This window comes from Ictalurus punctatus, chromosome 16, assembly GCF_001660625.3.
Source record: "Ictalurus punctatus breed USDA103 chromosome 16, Coco_2.0, whole genome shotgun sequence".
Classification (NCBI taxonomy): domain Eukaryota; kingdom Metazoa; phylum Chordata; class Actinopteri; order Siluriformes; family Ictaluridae; genus Ictalurus; species Ictalurus punctatus.
The window spans coordinates 22,830,583-22,853,997 of record NC_030431.2 but is presented as its reverse complement, the minus strand read 5'-3'; the positions used below and the strand labels follow the sequence as shown (position 1 = coordinate 22,853,997).

General features: G+C 41.9%; 1 protein-coding gene and 1 long non-coding RNA gene across 2 annotated transcripts in view; one reads left to right on the top strand and one right to left on the bottom strand.

The window, feature by feature from the left end:
- The window catches only part of mtrex (Mtr4 exosome RNA helicase), a 29,279-nt gene that overhangs the window by 5,596 nt on the left and 268 nt on the right, over positions 1-23,415 (bottom strand). Inside the window, exons 2-23 of the mRNA XM_017489308.3 lie at positions 22,520-22,663; positions 22,305-22,371; positions 22,108-22,170; positions 21,726-21,838; positions 20,380-20,554; positions 20,048-20,138; positions 19,622-19,746; positions 18,857-18,955; positions 17,928-18,042; positions 17,168-17,299; positions 16,290-16,369; positions 13,728-13,838; positions 13,532-13,633; positions 9,573-9,698; positions 7,550-7,700; positions 6,777-6,949; positions 6,412-6,480; positions 5,064-5,192; positions 4,493-4,603; positions 3,893-4,081; positions 3,048-3,211; positions 2,773-2,878 (exon numbers count right to left, since the gene is read on the bottom strand). Coding sequence (XP_017344797.1) covers positions 2,773-2,878; positions 3,048-3,211; positions 3,893-4,081; positions 4,493-4,603; positions 5,064-5,192; positions 6,412-6,480; positions 6,777-6,949; positions 7,550-7,700; positions 9,573-9,698; positions 13,532-13,633; positions 13,728-13,838; positions 16,290-16,369; positions 17,168-17,299; positions 17,928-18,042; positions 18,857-18,955; positions 19,622-19,746; positions 20,048-20,138; positions 20,380-20,554; positions 21,726-21,838; positions 22,108-22,170; positions 22,305-22,371; positions 22,520-22,663 — 2,635 coding nt within the window. The remainder of the gene's footprint in view (positions 1-2,772; positions 2,879-3,047; positions 3,212-3,892; positions 4,082-4,492; positions 4,604-5,063; positions 5,193-6,411; positions 6,481-6,776; positions 6,950-7,549; positions 7,701-9,572; positions 9,699-13,531; positions 13,634-13,727; positions 13,839-16,289; positions 16,370-17,167; positions 17,300-17,927; positions 18,043-18,856; positions 18,956-19,621; positions 19,747-20,047; positions 20,139-20,379; positions 20,555-21,725; positions 21,839-22,107; positions 22,171-22,304; positions 22,372-22,519; positions 22,664-23,415) is intronic.
- LOC124629045 (uncharacterized) lies at positions 8,560-12,290 on the top strand. The gene is made up of 2 exons (XR_006983889.1): positions 8,560-9,343; positions 11,741-12,290. It is a non-coding gene; the product is annotated as an uncharacterized LOC124629045 (long non-coding RNA).

The following is a 23,415-nucleotide window of genomic DNA, read 5'->3' as shown; positions in this document are numbered from 1 at the left end:
CAAATAGAAACAATGAAGTCAGAAAATATTATTGGAAGGAGCTAACAAGTATAACTACTTGCTGAGTGGGTGGGGTTGGTCTGAATTCATTCAACAGTCAGGGGGATTGGTCAGAATTCCGTCCAGCGTTCGTGGGATTGGTCAGAATTCCGTCCAGGGTTCGTGGGATTGGTCAGAATTCCGTCCAGGGTTCGTGGGATTGGTCAGAATTCCCTGCAGGGTTCGAGGATGTTGGTCAGAATTCCCTGCAGGGTTCGAGGGGTCGGTCAGAATTCCCTGCAGGGTCCGAGGGGTCGGTCAGAATTCCCTGCAGGGTCCGAGGGGTCGGTCAGAATTCCCTGCAGGGTTCGAGGATGTTGGTCAGAATTCCCTGCAGGGTTCGAGGATGTTGGTCAGAATTCCCTGCAGGGTTCGAGGATGTTGGTCAGAATTCCCTGCAGGGTTCGCGGATGTTGGTCAGAATTCCCTGCAGGGTTCGAGGGGTCGGTCAGAATTCCCTGCAGGGTTCGAGGGGTCAGTCAGAATTCCCTGCAGGGTCCGAGGGGTCGGTCAGAATTCCCTGCAGGGTTCGCGGGGTTGGTCAGAATTCCCTGCAGGGTTCGAGGGGTCGGTCAGAATTCCCTGCAGGGTTCGAGGGGTCGGTCAGAATTCCCTGCGGGGTTCGAGGGGTCGGTCATAATTCCCTGCAGGGTTCGAGGGGTTGGTCAGAATCCAGAGAAATCCTTCTGAAGCAGGCAGGTTTTTAGGAATAAGTGAAATTGGTCAAAATCCATTCCAAGAGTGAGCGGGATTAGTCAAGAGTCCTTGAGGGAGAGGGCAGGGCTGGAGACAATTTCTTCAGGCGTGAGGAATCTGCCTCTTATGAGACGGAAGCCGAACCACTGCAAAACTCACTAATGCTGATCACGTTGTATATTGTCCAGCGATGCACCGCTGAACCGCCAGACGTATAGTGACTCCTAGCTCTAATGGTTTTAACAGTCAGTAGGAGACAGAAACACTGGTGTGTGTGTGTGAGACACTTCAAATGACCGAGTACTGAGTGCTGAGGCTGAAAGCGGACGAGACACGAGCTGTGCTTTCTTCAGCATGCGTGAGAGAGACGACAGGTGGAAACACTCCGAAATGACAGCTGACGGAGAAGAGAAACCAGCTGTCAACACACACACACAGTTTCCCATAATACCAACTGAACACGCCCCAACACACCCCCCCTCCACACAGCGACCATGCTCGCTGCTGCACAACAAACTGTTTCTTCCTACAGAAAGTTACAACTTTATATTCTTATAGTGAACAGAATCCCAGTGTATCTTAATCCTAAAATAGTGCTATATATAACTACGGCTTGACTTCAAAATGGCGTTGGCCTCTCCATCATTACAAGGAGCAAATATTTATTATTATAATTTATATATTTTCCCTGTAGCTGGACGGTTTAATCGTACGAGTAGACGTTGCAGTGTTGACATGCGCTACACTCTTTCGCTTCAATAACAGTCTGAGGTCCAGACTATAGCTACATAAACACTCCTAAATTCTAAATTACATCAGGCACGACCTGCTTCTGCAATGTAATGCTGGATTTCGGACTGAAAAACCGATAAAAGATTGTTCCAGACTTTCAGAAGTTCATTCCAGACGAAAACCGACTAACTCTATCCCGTTATCAAAAGCTTCATCGTGAAATCCACTCAGGCCTTCGCCGAGCTACAGCTCGACACCAAACTGCCCACTTCTCATGCTTATTTACAGCACACAAGCTTCTCACTCTTACCCTGAGCAGTGTTGTGGCTCTCACGAGCACGCCACGTGTGCTGCAAGCACGACAGTTTTAATCAAGAAAATTTACAGTCGTGTAAATGAACCATGGAGGATGTGTACAGACCAAGCTGGGCCAGCTGTAATTACAACAAAGCTCAGTAAAAACACCTCGAGACTGTGGGACACTGAATAAACAACCTATTCGTCTTTTCTCCTGGTTATATAAGGGTGTTTTTACAGAATCAGCGCGCCCAAAAAAAAAAAAGGGATAGTTTTTCCTTCGCATACTATTTGGTTTGGTTTCACGCTGCACATAATAAAATGTATTTTATTATGCACATAATAAAACCCATTAAGGTGTACAGCGCTGAAAACTCTTCAAATAATTCATTCTTCATTCATTGCTTAGAAATAGGACGATGGAGACAGATGAACAAAACCTTTACCCAGTGGAGCCAACACTAAAGAAATAAACAGCTTCATTGTATAAATAACTGGTTTAAAACATTTTCTGTAAGTGTTTATTTACACTTTTTGTTTGTCGGTCGCTTTCTCACTGCAACTGAATCGTGCTAGGTAGGGTTCACGTAGAAGTGGGATGCGATCACTTCGCTCAGATGCTCTCGGACCGGTGCGTGATCGCTACGTTCTCACCTGCGTAAAGAACCGCACCTTTGACACGGCTGGTACGGAATGAACTGCTATTTGTGCATCTGGTGTAAACTGGCCTCTCTCTCTCTCTCTGCCTCCCTGGATTACTGCGTTGGCTTAAATTCCGATCCCTGACTGACATCAACCTGCTCTTCATATACACGACATGAAAGTGTTTCACACCGCAGTACAAAACAACAACATATTTACATCCTTATCTGACATAGAAGCCATATTTTCTAGACTGTAGCACGCACGTCTGCCTTCTAACGGATGCCGTTTACTCGGGAAAGCCAGGTATGTGGTCACACTTTCAGGGTTTATGTAGTGGATAAACAGAAATGTGTGCGTAGTTACATTTTCCTGGAAGACAAAGCAGCTCAGTAAAGCCGTGGCTTGCTCAGCAGTCAGATCGTTAAAGAGACCGTTAAACATCATCTCGGTCAGGAGCAGCTCGTCCGCACTGTAAACACACACACACACACACACACACACACACATTAATACAAGTGGATTGAATATTTCCCGGAACTTCAAGAGATTACAGAAGACCATAAATATCTTCATTCTATTGAAAAAGTTACATGACGGAAGGTTCCTCTTCTATAGACTATCATGATTGGCTGCTTCACCTGCTGATCTCGCACGCGACCCGCCCTTTGACCTCGATGACATCGGAGGACGTGGCGAACCCGATGCGTCGCAGAACACGCTTCCGACACTTCAGCTCGTCCATCTGCAGCACGGTGCGGGCTCTCTTCAACTCCCGCTTTGCCGCCTTGATATCTCCTGCAATCTGCCATACACACACACACACGTTACTACACTTGCACCAGATTATGCATGGCCATCACAAGTCCCTTGGTGGAAACGCATCATAGACAGTCAGTTATATAAAAGATACCATATGAGAGGCATATGATCCGAGATATAAGATCAGACAAATTTTGAAATTTTATGAGGAGGATGTGTGACTGTGCAGTTAAGTGTGATTGATCTTCAAATGACTCAGACCTCTGCTACAGCTACTTTGTGTTTTTTGGATCCTATAACGTGAAAGCAGCCAAAACTCCACGACGCACTTGGTAACTTCGTGTCATCACCCTATAACTTCCTCCCCCACCCATACATAACGCTCAGTATTTTTATAACAGCTTGATATAAAAAGCAATCTCGTCTGATCTAATCTCCAACGTAAGGTCGAGTTTCCTGCCTTTGTTTCGTCACGATGAAGGAATTCTGTGGTAGGAAATGAGTGTTCTCAACACAAAACAACCAACGCTAGACCAACATGTGCACCACTTACTAAACCGTAAAGCTAATAAGCTACCAGGCTTATGGAACAAGAAGTGCAGAAACTTAATATTATACATATTCCACACTAAGCAGGAATATTTCAGATTTTAAAATAATAATAATAAAAAAAGTGCTAATAATAAGCAAGACCTGTATAACACCTGTATGTGTACATACTCACCACTGCTTTCTTCTCGCAAAGTGTGTAAACAGCCCCGAGGCCGGGGTCTGTGTGGAGTGGGTGTGTGTACATCCTGTGCTCGAATGCCTCCACCTTCTGGATGACCTTCTTCAGCCCTGAGTCTGTAATTCCCATATCATCGATGGGGTCTAACAGAGGGAGACCATCAGGGAAACGTTTCTGTACCTCCTGAGAGAGAGAGAGAGAGCGAGAGAATAAGAAACTTTACAAGAATTCAGCCTACAGAACTCATCAGCTGAACGCTACAACAGTGTTTTCCCTATAAGGAGAAAATTTCCAAGCGGAACTCATTTTTTTTGAAAGCTATGAACCCTTAAGGAACCCTATTTCTAAGAGTGTACAGACTATCCCTTATAAGCGTTCACTCTCATCACTATTCTTTCATCCTATTTGAATTCTAGTGTGTGTACACAATTTTTATTCTAATACAAACAGTGTGTGTGTGTATATATATATATATATATATATATATATATATATATATATATATATATATATATATATATATATATATATATATATATATATATACACACACATACATACACACACACACACACACATACACATATATATAACCTGTATGGATTTAAGCATGCTCTGTCTGTTGTCGTAGGGCCGCAGGTCCTTGGGGATGTAGAGCCGCACTGAACTGATGGAGGTGAGGAGATTCAGCATGACCGGCACCACCTGATCAAATAAAAAATAAAAATAAACAAAATCATGCCATAACCTTCCCTCACTCATTTAAATCATTACAGGAAACCAAGAGGGAGAAATCATCTGCACCAGGATCATCTGCATTTCGCATGGTCACACCAGATACTGAAAGCAAAAGGTTCACGTACTTTTGCCACTCACATATGTAATATTGGATCATTTTCCTCAATAAATAAATGAGCTAAAGTGTAATATTTGTGTCTCATTTGTTTAATTGAGTTCTCTTTATCTACTTTTAGGACATTATAGGTGGGTTTAAGTCATATTTATGCAGATGTATAGAAAATTCTAACAAACTATCATGCGCCACTGTGTATGGCCCACTCCCAACTTCAAGGCGCACTAACTTGGATCTACATATTAACTCAGAAACACACCTTCTGTGGATCTCATGGAAAAAATAAAAATAAACAGGTGCATTCATCCTCACCTGCATCTCTCCTTTCTCTCCCTGTGCCGCTGGTTTCGCTGCCTCCGTTGCAGCGTTTTTCACACTTTCCTTACTGCAGTGTAATAAAACTTCCACTACATACAGAGGGTCCAGATCACCAGTACTGGCCTAGACACACACACAGATCAGTCAAACATACAGTTTATGTTTAGCTTTTGAAAAGTACACCAAGATCATACCGTTTTAATTTAACATAACGGATCTTACTCGAGCAACACAGACTCCGTTTACATGGACAGCAGTAATCTAATTATTGACCTTATTCTGAATAAGACAATATTGTGATTAGGGCTGCAACTAACGATTATTTTCATAATCGATTAGTTGGCCGATTATTTTTTCGATTGATCGGATGGGGCGGGGCAAAATTTCAGTACACTTTTTTTTTTGTTTATTTAAAATAAAATCCACAAACTGCGTGTTACAAATATAAACTTCAGACTAAAACTTTACACAACTGTTTGTCCAAAACAGAAAAGAACCCAATACACACACACACCCCTCGAAAATATATATTATTAATTTAAGACTGTAGTTTAATTCGGTGCTTTTTGCGCATCCATAAAAAATAACGCATAAATACTCAGACAATATAAACTAAAATAAATGAATGAATAAATTATATATATATATATATATATATATATATATATATATATATATATATATATATATATATATATATATATATATATATATATATATACACACACACACACACACACACACACACACACACACGTGTGTATTTATTTAAATATTTTATTCATTTATTTTAGTTTATATCGTACATAAGTATTTATGCGTTATTTTATGGATGCACAAAAAGCACTGAATTAAACTACAGTCTTAAATTAATAATAAAAACTGCCTTTCACTGAACCTTGTGGTTTCTGTTACTTGTTTACTTTATCATAATGTTTTAATGAAACATTACAGATCTTACTCGCGCTACACTCTATCACCACGTCTACACAGCAGGTGATCAGCAACGCGGCCTCGTTACTGACACATCACCTCCGTTATAATAAACGACAGAATTTACACTGCAAGCGCGCAAATACAGCATATAATGACAATAGACTTAAATTAAACTAAACCTTTTAAGCAACTCGCACCAGTTTCCCCTGCCCCTTACACACAGTTGAGTATTTTGGATATAAACATAACTTTGTGCTCGTGCAGCACTGTTTGATCACTTTCTTCCTCAGTCACGTGACTATTTCGCCTCCGTCTGATGGTGACTGGGGTCATGTTGGGAATAAACGGTAACGCTGACAAGAGGTAAACCATTTAGTGTAACTGCTGGGAATTGAATGGAGCCTACCTTGACGTTTGATTTCTTGGAGAAGTTAACGACGACGCCCCAGCCAAAATCCAAATCACCCTTTTTCACCTGTAAAAGCAAGACGTGGAATCCATCAGTGATATGAAGGAGGCCTGACTACCATCAGGCTACAGGAAAGGAAGGAACGTCTCAGAACAGGATCATTATAAGAAACTAACAAGTTTATAAACCACTGAGAAAGAATGAGCACCAACATTAAGCCCAGAATACAGAATTCAAACTTTACAACACTCACAGAGAAATAAGACTTGAACAGAGTGCTCATTTTAACCTATAAAACCTGGCCGGCAAACAGAAAAAGCACAGAAACAAAGCAAACTTTTGTCACGAGGGTCAGTGGGCACCTTGACTAGGCGGCCAGGCTGTAGGAAAGGCAGGCAGTATTTGGGTTTATGCACGTATTCTTCGATCTCTTTGGCCAGTTTGGCTAACTGCTGCCGGATTTTATAGTAAGTGACCACGCTGTCCTCGTTGGGGATCTCGATGCTGTTGTACATCTCCTCCAGCTTCTGCATCTCTGAGAATGACAGTGAGAAATAACACATCGCGTACAATAAAACATACAAATATATCGAGTAGTAACACAACATTGATTTTTTTTTTCCAATCATTTATTTATCTTTATCCTGGTCAGGACTGAGGTGGAACCCGGGAATGAGCCAAGGACATGTATTGGATGGACTGCCAGTTCATCACAGGGCACCACAATTTAGAGTCACCAGTACACCTCCGGTTATTCGAAGGAAACCGAATAACTTTGGGGAGACAAGACGGACAGGGGAGACCAGGCAAAAGTCAGCACAGTCAGTACCCAGAGCTCAGGATCGAACCAGAGACCCTGGTGGGACGGCAATGGAGAACTACCAGGTTGGTAATTGGAAGAAGAAGAAGAAGAAGAAGGAAAAAAAGCCTAAGCCAATCCCAGACGAGTGTTACTGTGTCATAAAATTTAAGAAGCCATCAGGTATCGATGTATGAACGTGGAGCGCGCGACACATGGAGAACAGGAGTGGCTGGTAGGGTTGGGGGTGTTTCCAATTTGCATATTCCTGAGCACAAATGTATAGGCTCGTAAACTCATTTAAAACTCTCAAGGAAATAAGTGTGTGTGTCTTACTCTCTACTACACCAGGAACAGCCCTGTAATGCTGGAACTGGTAGAAGGACTTCTCCAGCATGTACTCGGGGTTAATCTCTTCCACACGCAGCAAGTTCAGGACCATGTTATAGGTCAGGTGGAAGGCGCTGTTCAGAGGGTCAGCAGAACCCTGTTAACAGAGAGCGACAGTGAAAAAGAGAGAAATCAAGTTGATTTAATTACGGTCTACAATCACACTTTTTTTTTAACCGGTACAGTTGATTCAGACGAGGTGCCGTGATCTCCGGGGGAAAAAAACGCAATGATGGAGTTGTTATTATAGGCAGTAATTTACACCAACAAACTACAGCACTACTTCCTCAAGAGGAAAGTAAAGGCATGGGAGACATCTGCACAGCATCAGTTTGTATTTTAAAATGTCGTGGTTAACCCACCTCTGTTTAACACTGACATTACCCTCCTTTAAAAAACAAAAAAACAAAAACACTACATAAAAAATTTGAGTAATATGTTGCAAGCTTTATGAGTCACGACACAAAGCTAAGCAGTTAGCCAATTCCCTGAAGTAAAACCATTAAACTCGCAATAACACACTTTAATAATTGCACAATCTCTCCAGCATAGAGAGTATTTGTAGCGAGCATGTGTCAGCCAGATATTCAGCCAAGCTTTGCAGGATTTAACACAACTTTTGCACGTTGGTTCCACTGTGCCTGTTCGCGGTCTTACCTTTGATAAGCAAGTTAAAACACAAATATGCCCAAAGAGCGCGTCATTATTATAACGTGTTGATGCTCGGGTTCTGGGAAACGCCTTCACAAATGAACGCAAGCTTATGAAATGTGAATATTTATGCGGCATAAATAGACGGAACAATGCATACAAATATAGAGTAAACCAAACTGACTCTTGCCTCAGGATTTGCTCTGCCCACTAACTGCACCAACGTGGCACTTGCCAGTGTATTTGCCCCGCCCACTTACAAACCAAGTTGTAGGTATTCCTCCAGTATTTCCTTTCCCACCAGCCAGACCGAACTGATTACATCAGACTTTGCACCATCTTTCAACTCGGCCAAAATTCTTACCCAAGGACATCTGAAAAGGAATCTCTCAGTTTTAAATAACGGATTATTGACACACAGGTCCAGGCCAATAAAATAACGTATTAGTTGTTGATCACTGATGAAGTAAAAACAGCAGTGGACTTGGATTTTTGGACTCAAAAGTACATAACTTCACTGGCAAGACTCCACTCGAAATGATTCACTAATACGAACGGTCCTTTGCGCTCACGCATATAACTGTGCACGGAAAGAAGAAACGCATCGACTGGGAGAGCCAGCGTACGGAAAGACGGGCAGGGAAGAACCTTCAGCCGACGGCAGCCATCGATCAAACTGAACCCTGAGCTCCAAAGGGGGGGAGGGGGAGGATACATGTGCCTGCTGATTCATTTTAGCTTCACACACTCGCACAGACCATCTGCACGTGAGAAAGTACACTCGGTCCTGTGCTTGGCTCCATCAGAAACCCAACTGGAGCAAAAGGAAACTGGGACGTGTCCCAGTGTCCACGAAAAGAGCAAGTCTTGACCCAAATCAAGTGTTTGGATGACGCACTAGCGAGTCAAGCGGGCTCTTTAACAGGAGAGGAGGAGTGTGGACCATCACGCCCATTACCTAACTCACAGAAACACTCGAACACTTTCACAACTTCTCACAACTGTGGAGTTGTTTCACTCCTCGGTCCTGTCTGGAGCATTCGTTCATCCATTAAATCTATCAGGCTGAATTCATATACAGTACCTTCCGTAAGTATTCACCCCCATGAACATTCCGGAATTTATACGGGCTTAAAAAGATACGTCTCATGACATGAACAACGAAAATTAAGAAAGTTTGCAAATTTATTAAGGAGAAAGAAAAAAGTTCAAATTGTGACAATATAGTAGGCTACCTTGTTAAATGCTTTGCTTCCTCACACACTAACTGCTAAGAGATCTCAGACCTTCACTATTAATCACACTTGGCTGTTTTTACCTTCAAGAGCTGCTTCCCTATAGCTGGACTCATCTTCTCATCCACCATAAAGATGACGATTCCTCTCTCGTCCATCCCTCTCCTCCCGGCTCGGCCCGACATCTGGATGTACTCACCCGAGCTGATCTGATAACACACACACACACACACACACACACACACACACACACACACACGAACATTCATTGCACATGTTTCCGACTGAAACATTCAGAACAAGAAAATGTGAACGGTTACACGATGGCGTGAGCTACTTGTTTTGGCGCAACCGGACCAAACACACAAAATCACAAGGAAAGTGAAAAACGCATTTACTAGTCATCAGTTACTCCAAACAACCCATTTTACAGCAACAGGGTTTCTTTTTGCATGAATTTCAAAATGAATGAAAACTCCATATCGTCCGCACCGTCAGATTGGCGGAGTAAATCTCAGCTGAACCACAAGACTTCCCATCCATTTCATTTGAACTTAATCATGAAACATACATTTACTTGACACTTTATTAGGAACACCTGTACATTCATGCAATTATCCAGATCAGCCAATCGTGTGGCCGTGGTGCGATGAATAAATTGGTGTCGCTACAGGTCACGAGCTTCAGTTGACGTTCAAATCGATCAACACAATGGGGAAAGAATGTGATCTCGCCTTGATGATGCTGCTTCAGAGGAGAATGGCCAGACCGGTTCAAGCTGACAGGAAGACTACTGTAACGCAAATAACCTCTCTTTACAACCACAGTAAGCAGAAAAGCATCTCAGAAAGCACAATACATGTCAAACCTTGAGGCAGATGGGCTACAAACAGCAACCTGACAGACAAAAACAGAAATCTGGAACTATAGTGGTCACAGGCTTACTGAAACTGCATAGTTGATGATTGAAAAACGTTGCCTGGTCTGACAAATCTCGATTTCTGCTGTGACTTGATCAATGGCATGAATGCATGGACCCAAATTGCCTTGTGTTAAAAGTTTAGGCTGGTGATGGTGGTGTAATGATGCGTGGAATGACTTCTTGGCCCACACTGCGCCCCTTAATAACAACCGAGCATCAGCCAGTATGAGAATTGTTGCTGATGCTGATATTTACAGCTGAAATTTACTCATTTTATAATGGTCAATTCTAGCTTGAGGTCACAAAGAACAAGTCCAGCATTGACCGGTATCTCAAAGGGATGTTTCAAACATCTTCTGGAATCTATGGCGTGAAGAATTTGGGTGAGCTGGTGAGCGTATGCTGCGCTTTAAAAGATCTGCGCTCAAGGCCTTGTTCGGATTCTGCTTTAACAGTCTATGATTGGATCGAAATCTACTTCGCTTGCCAAACGGTAACAGTACAATACATCATCATCCGAATGAAACGTAAAGTAAATTGCATATGAACCGTTTGCATTCCACATAACCAAGTACATCATCGCATTAGTGCCTGACAGCTGAAGAAATGTAAATATTTCACGTTGGAGCAACTTCATTCTCCATCAAGCAACATCTGCTCTTGTTCCAGGATCCCAGCACCGATGAGAGAAAGTGAAGCGAGGTCAGAAGCAGTTGGCCAAATGTAAATTTAGTCCAATGTGTTCCCCGAAGCGACTCTCAGGCGTCCAGTTGGAAGAGATTTCACGCGTTTGGTCATAACCATGTGGCATTGATTAAGCTCTTTCCTCATAGATATCAACACAGGAAACAAACGCAGCACCGCTGGCTGAAGCATGTGCATTTCACAACTACTCATCTTGCACATGCAAAAGTTCAGTAGCTCATTTAAAGAAAATCCAAGATGGCATCTTTCTGCGATAGCAACCTTTTAAATTAAACGAGTCCTGGTTTTGTGCACATTTTTGCGCATCAGTTTCCAGCTGAGTTTCGTGTGCAAAACATCAGTTAAAGTTACGTTACAATCTATAGTAACTGAAATACATTTGACGTTTAGAATTATTTTATGGCGGCTCCATCATTCCGTACATCTACATGCTCAATTTATACAGCCGCAGGAACCACCTTTTTAGCCATTAAACATCCAACCTAACACCCACAGTATTCACACACATCCATTAATCCACCTCCAGCTTCATCCATCAATAAAAACCATACTCTCATCTACAGTATCCACACACCCATGCACTAAACCATCTAAAATTCCAATCAGTCTTCTGTTTATCTACAGGACCTACCCAGACATCCACTAAACCATCTGCAGGATGAAACCCACCATCCATCGGATCCACCTATAGGATCCATCCACCCATCCGTTAGTGCATGTATAGGATCCATCAATCATCTACAGGATGCTTCCATTCATCCGCCCATCCACAGGGTCCACCACGGTTGTAAGGAGTCATCAAGTGAGTTTTTACATACTTCCTGGCAGCTCAAACCTGGCAGTTTTCCTCTGAACTCTCTAAACAACAAGGCGTTGACAACCACAGAATTGTCACTCACCGTGTTTTTTGTTTTTCGCACCATTCAGTGTAACCTCTAGCGACTGCCGTGTATGAAATTCCCAGGTCAGCAGTTTCCGAAATATTCAAAACAAGCCCATCTGGTATCGACACCGTGCCATGTTTAAAGTCACACATTCTGATGTTTGATGTCAAGGGGTGGGATACATTAGGCAGCAAGTGAACAGTCAGTTATCAAAAGTTCAAGTGTTGCAAGCAGGGAAAATGGGCAATCATCCAAATACATGCATTCATGATAACACTGTTCCCTAGTGGCAGTTGCCTCTTTCAGCAGGATAATGCGCCCTGCCACGCTGCAAATATTGCTCAGGAATGGTTTGAGGAACATGACAAAGGGTTCAAGGTGTTGACCTGTCCTCCAAATTCCTGAGATCTCAATCTGATTTGGCATCTGTGGGACGTACTGGACAAACAAGTCCGATCCACTGAGGCTCCACCTCGCAACTTAAAAAGGTTCTACTGCTAACGTCCTGGTGCCAGATACCACAGCACACTTTTAGAGGTCTTGTGGATTCCATGCCTAAACAGGTCAAAGCTGTTTTGAAGGCACAAGGGGGACCTATACAATATTAGGCAGGTGGTTTTAATGTTATGGCTGATCTGTATATTTTATATATATATATATAAAAACCTAAAATCTAATCATTACTGGTACCTGTATTGCCTCTTTACACATTAAAAGCACCTATATGTTTGTCTTTCAGTGTCTCATATACCAACACTGCTCTGTAATTGTACTTAAGGGCCTCAGAGCTTTAAATCCTGTCAGTTTAAAACCCTGAGCAGCCCGGGGATCCAGAGGAGACATGGCAGCGGGTTTCTGCTTTCTTACACACTCGGATTCATTTCACACAGAGATTCCAGATGTTCCTCACAAAACGTTTTGGATGGCAGCATCCTACGAGCCTCGTGCCAGAACCGAGGCCAAGCGCTCCCCCCCCCCGTAAATTTTACATTCCAACAGCTCGAATCATTCAGGCAAACAAACACGTGGACATTTGGAGCGGTATTGAGAAAGAAAAATAAAGTTTTTCGTTTTAAAACAACAACAAAAATTTGTTAAAGAGGACACAGAGATCCATTTATTTTTTGGAAAAAAGGGGTCAAACTTTGTTTGCATCATGTATACTATTAAACCATAACAGTATTGTTTTATTAGATTTTCTAATCATGGTATGCAGTCACACCCCACATGTTGTATACCGTCATCAGAACTACACTGGCCACTTCTTTGCATTTGCCCTTAATTACCACCTTAATGCTTGGATTACTATTTCTTCAGCCCAAATCACTTTCACACTGACATTACATAGGTGGCATAAACTATGGATGAATGTGAAATACAATGATGTCTCAGATGGTTTAAATGGTGTGTGTGTCTCAGATAAGACCAAATGCCCCTTAAAGAATACAAATATCTGACAATTCTGGCTGATCCTTATTAGAAACCCTTTTTATGCCAAAACTGCAGTGTGTGTGTGTGTGTGTGTGTGTACCCAGCGGAAGTCCTTGCCGTCAAACTTGCGTGCGCTGGTGAAGAGCACGGTGCGAGCAGGCATGTTGATCCCCATGGCAAATGTCTCTGTTGCAAACAAGGCCTGCAGTGAGAGACAAATATTGAAATATTTTGAATTAAATGACGAGTATTTTTTTTTAATGAAATGTACGAAGGAGCGAATGAGTGAGTCTGACCTTCAGTAGTCCCTCAGAGAAAAGAATCTCGATGGCCTCTTTCAGGATGGGCAGCAGTCCGCCATGATGGATCCCGATTCCTCTCTTCAACAGAGGCAGAACATGTTCCACCTAAACACACGCACACGGAGTCTATTATTACTCTGTGACCGAGGAACATGCCAAGTCTACCCCAGTACCTTAAAGGAACTGTGTTGACATTTTCATCTTTTCCAGACGAAAACCTGCATAAAAACGGTCACAAACTCGTAGGCCTCTCGGTGAATATATCCACTTACACCCTTGGACCTTAACACAATTGTGACAACAGAGTTCACAATCCATGCATCCTCATCCCCAGACTCAGACACCACTGTGCTGTATAATTCTCTCTGGGACTATCTGACTCTTATGAACGGAAAAATAAAAAAATGAACGAGACTGTTAACACGATAGGACTGCCGGATGGGCAGGGTTTCCGTATAGAGCATGAATAAAGGTCATATTTTATGGACACACCCTAAACGTTTGATCTGAACATTTTTTTTTTAAATACAAGTCTAAAATGGGTGGTTTTGCATACGTTCTGTAGCAAGCGAGATCATTTACATGCCCACATAGCACTAGGCCAAGGATATCAGCTAGGATACCATAGCCTGGGAAAACAGTGAAACCAAGGCAACCGGCCATAAAGTAATCTAAATATGGGACCACCCAACAATGACCATCGTAGAGCGTGGAAATTTAAAAAAAATAATAATAATACTGGTGGTATGAATGTAGGCAAGTACCGAGAACGGACAAGTTTACAGAGAAGCCGTATCTCCTTGTTTTTACATTAGGTTAATTAAAATGATTATTACGATTAGGCCTGACTTCAGAAAATTACAGAATCGCATGACTGATTTAAAAATCACAATTCTGTCCGTATCCCAGCATTTCTGTGCTACACCGTTTCCCAACACACCTGAATCAGGTACACAAAGGCAGTAACACGGTGACAGGACAGAGATGATCTAATAAAGAAGATGGATGCCATGTCACATCATCGCCTGCTTATTTTACTTTAATTTATTTTTAGAAATGTTCTCCCTAATTACGACAGATGGAAACTCGCACACGATTCCCGTTTACTTTCGATGACTTTTTGGAAACTCGCTTAAAATTGCGAGCTGTTAAAGCAGCTGTGTTACAACACGAGCTAAATCCCAGCTGAGGGGCTGATGTATTTTACTTTGTATAAAAAAAAAAGAAAAAAAAATTATTTAAAAGAGAAAAAAAAAAAAAAAAAGTACACAACTAATGTTAAAAGCAAATTTGGACAAGCTGTTGTGACTCAGTCCTGAAAAATACTGGTGTGTTGCAACAAACCGATCAGAGCCAGAAGCGTGGGGGGGGGGGGGGGGGGTGTCAGAAACCCGGGTTGAAGGAGTCACACGAGGAGAACGAAGTTCTCGCAGCATGGCAGAGTTTTATGAGACTCTTAAAGCTAATTCAGTGCATGATGTTTGTTTTGTGTTTTATGATGATAAGCAGTTTGGCCTTTTAAAAAAAAAACAAAAAAAAAAAAAAACCAACACCCTTGGAGGGAACAGGTTTGATTTCAAGATAGTAGTGTGAATGAGAAAAATAGAAAGAAAAAACACAAAGTGAGAGAGAAATGCCGGCACTCGCGTACATCATAAACCGAAATTTATATAATAGCGTTATGTCGGATAAATATAAAGTGCTTAAAGTTTTTTTTTTTTGTGCATTCTTATCCGAAACGTCACGTGGGAACACACAAGTGTCCGAGTTGTTAAGTCTTGAGAACACAGTTGCTAGGCAACTGGTCAACACAGGCACTGAGCTTAAGCGAGTGGAGACCGAGGCAAATTATTTAATCGTTGTTAAGAAGAACATCTGAACACTCGAGAACATTTCCCTACCCGGCGTTCACACTCGCCAGCTACAAGCTGCTCCTGTAGCACGCATTGCGTCACACGTGGGCGAGGAGCGAGCAGTATTGTTCGCACCTATGCTGGACTCCAATCACAAAAAAAAGATTATTTTGTGAATAAAATGTTAGTTTTCTAATGAAAGAAATGAATACGTCGGCACGATTATATTTTTGTCTACGACACCGATTTCACACATTTAATCATGCACTTTCAGATCAAAAGGTTTTTTAACATCACGTGAAACGTTTCAGTCGCGTGTCCACAAACCGGTAGTTTTAACTGGTACTGTGTGTTACACAGCAAGTTTCATAATAGCTATTAACAGGACGAGCTAACTGTACTAGCTACAAACAGTTTCACGATACACCGGAGATCTCTGCTGCTTTATTTTCAAAGCCTTATTTTTCTTTGTAATACCGTGGATGAGAGGTCATACGTGACGAGAAACAATTCTGCAGGAGTGAAGAAAAGAAAAAAAGAAAAAAAAAAAAGTGCATTGCAATCCCACAGCAGTAAATTTAGCAGTGGATGCCTTTATTGGTTCTGACATTGTATTAAAAATTTCAACTTCTAAATCTGAACTTGCTGTTAATTTTGAATCTGATGAACCGGTCATGCAGTGCGCACGTGTGTGTCTTCTCACCTGTGGCAGCTTTTTATCCTCATCGGACAGACAGTCGATGGCGTTGCTAAAAACCTCCTCCACCAGCTTCTTCTCTTCATCTGGCGATGCAAAAAGAGAGAAAGGCACAAAACAGAAGGAATCACACTTTTGTGTGTAATTTACAGTTCTCTTTACCCCCCGTGCTGCATTCATCGCTAAAACAGAAACAAAATGCAACGTTTTCTTAGAATGGATCAATAAATAAAACCTAATCCTTCTTTTTTGAAAGACACAATATACTCAGGTAGTCATCGATACACCTGGGTTCTGGTTCAATGATCACCTAAGTGTGTGTGAAACTCCATTACTCCTTCACAAGCGTGACTCATGAAGGGCCCAGACCCAGATTTCTATAAAGCGGTTTTGTGAGACACAGCTAAAACTGCGCCTGAGTAAACTTTGTGGTCCGAAGTGGAAACTGCAGACCTCTGATTTTGTTTGAAAGCAGCGTTATACCTTATTCATAAAACTTTATTCATATTTTTGCGGTTAGAGCAAGCTCTGGTTGAAACCTTGAAACGATCAAACTGTCCGTTTAAACGAACTCCACCGTCATGATTTTGGAGTGGGCTTAAATGAATACGCACGCCTGATTCCTAAAAACGCTCGGCAGCACGAACAATTCGGCGTCTTTATGAAGATTTAACGAGCCTTTCCTATGATCAGTCTTCTCCTTCTGGTGTTTGTTTATTGCCAAAAATAACACAAATCTCACAAACTTTTTTCCATTACTCAATAGAGAAAAATGAAATTGATGAAGTACTGCAGCTCTTGGTGATCCATTGTAGCCGTGTGTGTGTGTGTGTGTGTGTGTGTGCGCACGCACGCGCTGAGGAAGACGAGCTCTCCCGTGATACCTGTATTGAAGTCGAGTTTGGACACCTGCAGAGCGTACGCCTCACACTCCTTCTTACTGAAGCTGAAGATGATGACGGGCTGGAAGTTCCTCTCCATGATCATCTTCACTATCTTATACACGTTGGATGGACCTGAGAGGAAAGAAAATAAAACGAAATAAAACCAGCTTAACCAGAAAAGCTGGATACAAAACATATGGCCATAAAAATAACATCACAACTATTTGTATTTATTAAAAGCACTAAACTATGCATTTTTTATCCGTTTATAGTTATGTGTAGCATTGTGGAGCGTCCACGAAACAAGATAGTCCTGTTATTATTTATATATTATAGCAGCTATAAACAGGCGTTCCCTCACCAGCCCTATTTCCCCCCCCTCTCTTGAAGTTAATTGTCATGTTACAGAAACCAGACACATTGTATCAATAATTATTTTAATCTGTGTGTGTGTGTGTGTGGCGCCCTTGAGAATCAGTTGTTACTTTAGAAACCATAACATATTCGAACGTGCACATTAATAGACGTAAACCTGAGATGTGAAGCTGCGCTACAGTCAGAGCTGGTGTTAAAGAAAACGAACACCCTTCTGACCAGTCAGGTTCAAGAATTCCTCAGCACAGTGCTGCAGGTCAGTTTAATATACCTACATAATATTTTGAAAATATATATATTCCGCAATGTTAATGAGCCCTGGATAGATTGATTTTTTTTTCTTTTCAGTTATAAGAGTTAACAACCAAGATGCTTGAAATCTAACCCTTGGTCCCGCCTCTTCTTCCTCTAGGGTCCCATTTTCCTCCACTCGCTCCGGAGTCTCCGGAATCCCGGAGAACCTGCATGGCTGTGTTGAAGTTATCCTCCCTGAACTCTCCCTAATACAGGACACAGAGAGAGAGAGATGTACAGAGGATACATGGTGTGGGTGGTGGTGGTGGTGGGGGAGGGGGGTGAGACTGGTTTTGCAATTGTTCAAGGCTGTTAATCATCAAAAACCAGACAGTGCTTGTAATACCTTCAAGTAGCACCTGCGCAATGAATTATCGACGTGCTTTATTAAGCAATCTGTGTGATTTCATTAGGAAATTATAAGATTGAAATGGACCACTTTTTGGCAGATTTGGCAACCCTGCTAAGTGACAGAAAGAGATCAGCGAGGACGCATTCAAGACCTGAATAAACCAGGCGTGAACGACTGTCCGTCTCGGCTGTCCGCTTCTGATCGGCTCACCCGAGCCGGACGTTTATATTGAGTCACTAAAGAAGAGATGCGTCAGAGGTCAGGTTCTGTAATATGACCCGTTATACTGTTAGAAATACGCTTAGACAGACTGCAGAGTCATACTTTCATTAAATAATTAACAGAAACAGCAAGCGTCTGTGGGAACTCATCTTCCAGTTCACAGTAAACTCGCAGCACCTTCCTAAAGATACTCAGTCCCACAGGTCACTGAATAGCTTAGCAGTACAGAGCTCAAGTGACTCGCTCGCATGCTTTTACATTAGTAGGAACATCTTCCAGACATGATTAACGTGACAGGTGTGTTACGCAGACTTTCTGACACACAGTCGTATGTCTATTTAATATCCCTACGGTTTGCTATAATAAATTAAAAAGGTCTAAATAAATGACAAAAAAAAAACAAGGAATGGAAGGAGAAATAAGATCAGACCATAAACATAGCTCACATTCTCATCCACAACCAAGTGGAGTCCGTCGCCCCCTGCTGGAAAGATGTAGTGCTGCAGCGGAGTGGGTCGGTAGTCTGTGTACACCACGTGGCATGGCTGAACTCAGGGGGAAAAGAAAAACAGATCATTGAAATAACATTCACCTTCATGACTGCTTATAGTGGAAGGGAGGAAAGGAAACTTTTCAAGAGACATTTACACTACAGGGGCAATCTCTCCAAAACTGAGCTTAAATTTGGAAGACTGGACTAAAATATCAGTTATACACAGGGCATGTATTCTTTTAGTATAACAGCACTTACATAATTGATTAATATGATTAGTGAATAAATCATTTCGATCTCAGAAATGCAAGAGGTATCTACACTATATGGCCAAAAGTATGTGGACACCGACCATCACACGTGTATTTGGTTCTACCCAAAAACATTCAACACCACTGCCTGATCTCACTAATGCTCTTGTAACTGAATGATCATAGAACCCACAAAGCCATGCCCCAAAATCTAGTGGAAAGCCTTCACAGAAGATAGAGGTTATTATAACATCAAAGAGGGGATTAAATCTGGAACGGAACTATCAAGAAGCACATATGGGTGTGACAGTCAAGTGTCCGCATACTTTTGGCCGTGTAAATCATGTAGATAATGCCTTAATATCAAATTACTCTTGCAGGTCATAAATAAAGGAATTAGTCACGGCTTAAAAATACAATTGGAATCTATCGGCCCTGGCTGTGTTGAGATGTAAAGGTGCTGGGACCTGTGTGTGCAGGTGACAGATCCACTCGGCGAACTGCCGCGCGTTGGGGATGGTGGCCGACAAAAACACGTAATGCACGTTATCGGGAAGAAGGATGATGGTCTCCTCCCATACCACACCACGCTCTGTGAATAAAAATAAATAAATAAATAAATAATGTAAAAACAAAAAACAAAAATAAACTACATCAGCCCACAAAGCCTTCTGGGTAAGTTGTGTTCTTGATATCTAGAGCGACTTAAGCGTAACGGTTCACCCAAACAAACAATCATCTGAGAAAACTTCGCTTAAGAAGAAATGATGAAGAAATGAAACGCCTCTTAAACAGCAGCTGAGGCTCAGTAAGAAAGAAACGGAGAATAGAAATGAATTTAAGAGCGCTGATATCGGCATCATATATAAAATCGTTTTTTTATTTTTACCTACCTGCGTCCCTCATGTAATGGATCTCGTCAAATATGACCCAGGCCACCTCCCGCATGACCTCTGACCCCCGGTACAGCATGCTCCTCAAAATCTGTAACAAATCAGAGAAGCAAAAGAACAACTCGTTTTTTTCCTTCTCTCTATTCACCGCTGCGAGTTCAATAACTTTCTGACAACCAGAAATAACGTGAACAGCTATTTCAGATGAACTACTCACAATCACAACAGGATACTTACGATGGCAACAAAACATGTTTCTGTTTAATAGCTCAGCTCTGTTACCGGTGCGTAATGGGTGTGTGAGCGTGCGTGTGAGTGACGGGGAGTTGTACCTCAGTGGTCATGACGAGGCAGGAGGCAGTAGGGTTAATAGTTACGTCTCCAGTCATCAGTCCCACATCCTGGAACTCCTCGTACATCTCTCTGTATTTCTGATTACTCAGAGCTTTAATGGGGCTGGTGAAGATCACTCGCTGTTTCTCCCTCAGAGCCAGAGCAATGGCGTACCTACACACACACACACACACACACACTTTCAGACTTGAGAACAGAAACCTGAATAAAGTGATATTGAAAACATATGAAAACAGGATTCCTTTTATGGTCATCGTACATACAGCGTTGTAACACCAGTATCGCCTGGAATATTAAATCAAAGTCAGAGCTGCTCTTTTTTCAGATTGTGGAGGTGTGGAGCATGGCACGCTGTGTTTATTTTGTGTAACGTGAACAAGCTGCGTTGATGCCACAGGATTGGAAAACTGACTGGATAACTGCACGAACGAGCAGATGTTTCTAATAGAAGCGTGTGCTTTTATATGTAAAATTTATCCGTAAAGTATTTATGTCCCATGGGGACACGCGACTGAAATGTTTCTCAGGGTCTTAAAAACCTTTTGATCTGAAGGTGTGTGAGTAAATGTGTGAAATCGGTGTCGTAGACAAAAATATAATCGTGCCGACGTATTCATTTCTTTCATTAGAAAACTAACATTTTATTTACAAAATAAATCTCTTTTAAACGGACGAGGGAAATATTTCCGAAAAGCAGCAGATAAGAGTCCAGCGTCGGTGTGAACTTTTTTAATACTGTTTAAAAATCAGCCCAGGGAAATTCCTCAAGAAATCGGGTGAGAAAACGCCAAGAATACATTTCTGGAAATTCTCTGCAAAAATGGCGTCGACTTTGAAGAAGCTAAAATATTAAATTATTTTGATTTATTTGGGATTTTTTAATCACAAGATAATTCCCATAGTTCCACTTGTGTTACTCCAGAGTTTTGATGACTTTATTATTATTCTAAAATGAGGAAAATAAATATAAATCAAGAATGAAAATGAGTTTAAAGAATAAACTTGTGACCGGTAGTGTATAAATTAGATAAAACTAATAACTACAGCTAAAAAGAAAGCCACAATAAGCTCTCGGAGCTGCCGTCTATTCATTTTAAAGGATGACCTCTATGAACAGAACCCCACAACATAAACAGGCGCACTCTGACCAATGAGAGGACTGTTTACTCACATGTGACTTGCATAAAATCCCCATTTATTACGCTTTGAAATGACGCCTTGACAAAGAGAACCGAGCCAAAGGGAAAATGCGACGGTGTAACACCATGTCCGTGTTTTGGAAAGAAGCACGGATCTACGGGTCTGAAAACACCATTAGACTCACTCGGCGCACACGGTTTTCCCGGCTGAGGTGTGAGCGGACACGAGGACAGACTGGTTGTTGTCGATGCACAGAATGGCCTCGCGCTGAAACGGATCAAGAATGAACGGGTACTCCTATAGGGGACAAAGCAAAGGACAGAGACAGATAACTGTTATTAATGACCGTTCATCTGTTTCTAACTGGCGCAAGGCAAGCGGACGACCGTTCTTCCAGACTTCTGTGCACGATAAACCGTTGTTAAATACAGAAACCCCAAAGATATTACTCTTGTATGCACGTACGTGTAGATTTATCAGACATGGAACATATCGTGATGATCAGTACACGCAATAATGTTATCGTAGATGCTTTAAAACGTTATGACTGAACAGGAGTCGGTTACCTTGGCTGCTTTTCCTACTCGTGGCTTCAGTGGTGTGTATTCCTGATCTGCAGGCAGCGCCACCTACGGAGAGTGGTTTTAAATAAATAAATAAAAGCACTCAACAAATATTTAACATATCTTTTTACAACAGATTGTGCTCTGTGTATGCGCACGTGTGTGTGTGTGTGTGTGTGTGTGTGTGTGTGTGTGTTCACCTCATGCGTGCAGCCCTCCACCGTCTCGACCTGCTCTACTTTGACTTTAGGCATCAAGTCAGCAAGACTATGAAGAGAGAAACACATTTTCTTAAAAATATCTGACCTCAATACAAAAACTTGACCGTATCAACGCGTTTATTTTCGCGAGCAAATAGACGTAAACACGCCGAACATTTTGGTTGCGCGCGATACACGAGACAGTGCACACTTACTTGATCTCCTCCGGTGACACCGTATCCATTTTGGCCTTTTTACCAAACGAAACCTCGTCAGCACCATCGTTCTCTGCCTCCCGTTTCGTCTTTGCCCCAGGCGGAGATTCTGTATTTTCTCTGCCACGTGTGCCAGCTACTTTCCTGAACAGACAAACAAACAAACAAACAAACAAAAGAAACACATTCACATTAGCAAGTGACAAGACAAGACAAAACAACAGACTAGTATCCCATCCAGGGTGTATTCCCACCTTACGCCCTGTTCTCCATTCTAAAGTTATGAACATATAAACGAACGAACATTTTATTTCGGGTTATTCTATCACTTTAATCCCGCTCCCTCAGATTTCAATTAAAAATGCATCCAGGCAAGACAACAGTATTAGATAATACAAGGTCTGCTAAAAAGTAGTTTGTAAGAAGTGATAGAAACTCAGGTTTTTGATTCAAAGAGTCAGTGAGTCAAATTATTTGACTCAGCTCACCAATCAGATTCGACTCTTTCGGCTCCCACACTGCTCATGCCTCATACATACCGCTGAACATTTCACACAACTCTGATATTTAAAAGCGGTTTCCATGGTCATATTTTTAAATTCAAATAAACTTCAAAAGTAAGGACTCATACGCGAGTCAACTACAAGAGTCGGTTCACCTTAAAAAAAAAAAAGAGAGAGAGAGATAGATAGAGAGAGAATCGGTTCGTTAACGAACGACTCGTTTCTGGAATAGAAACGAAGCATGTATTGAAGGAAGGGTTCTGCAGCTTCCAAATTTCACCTGCTGTGCTGAATATTTTTGGCGGTTCCACAATCACTACATGCGTTCATCAGCTCGTTAAAATTCAAGTTAACTAAGCTAACAAACTTGGCGCAGTAACGTTGCCATACTAG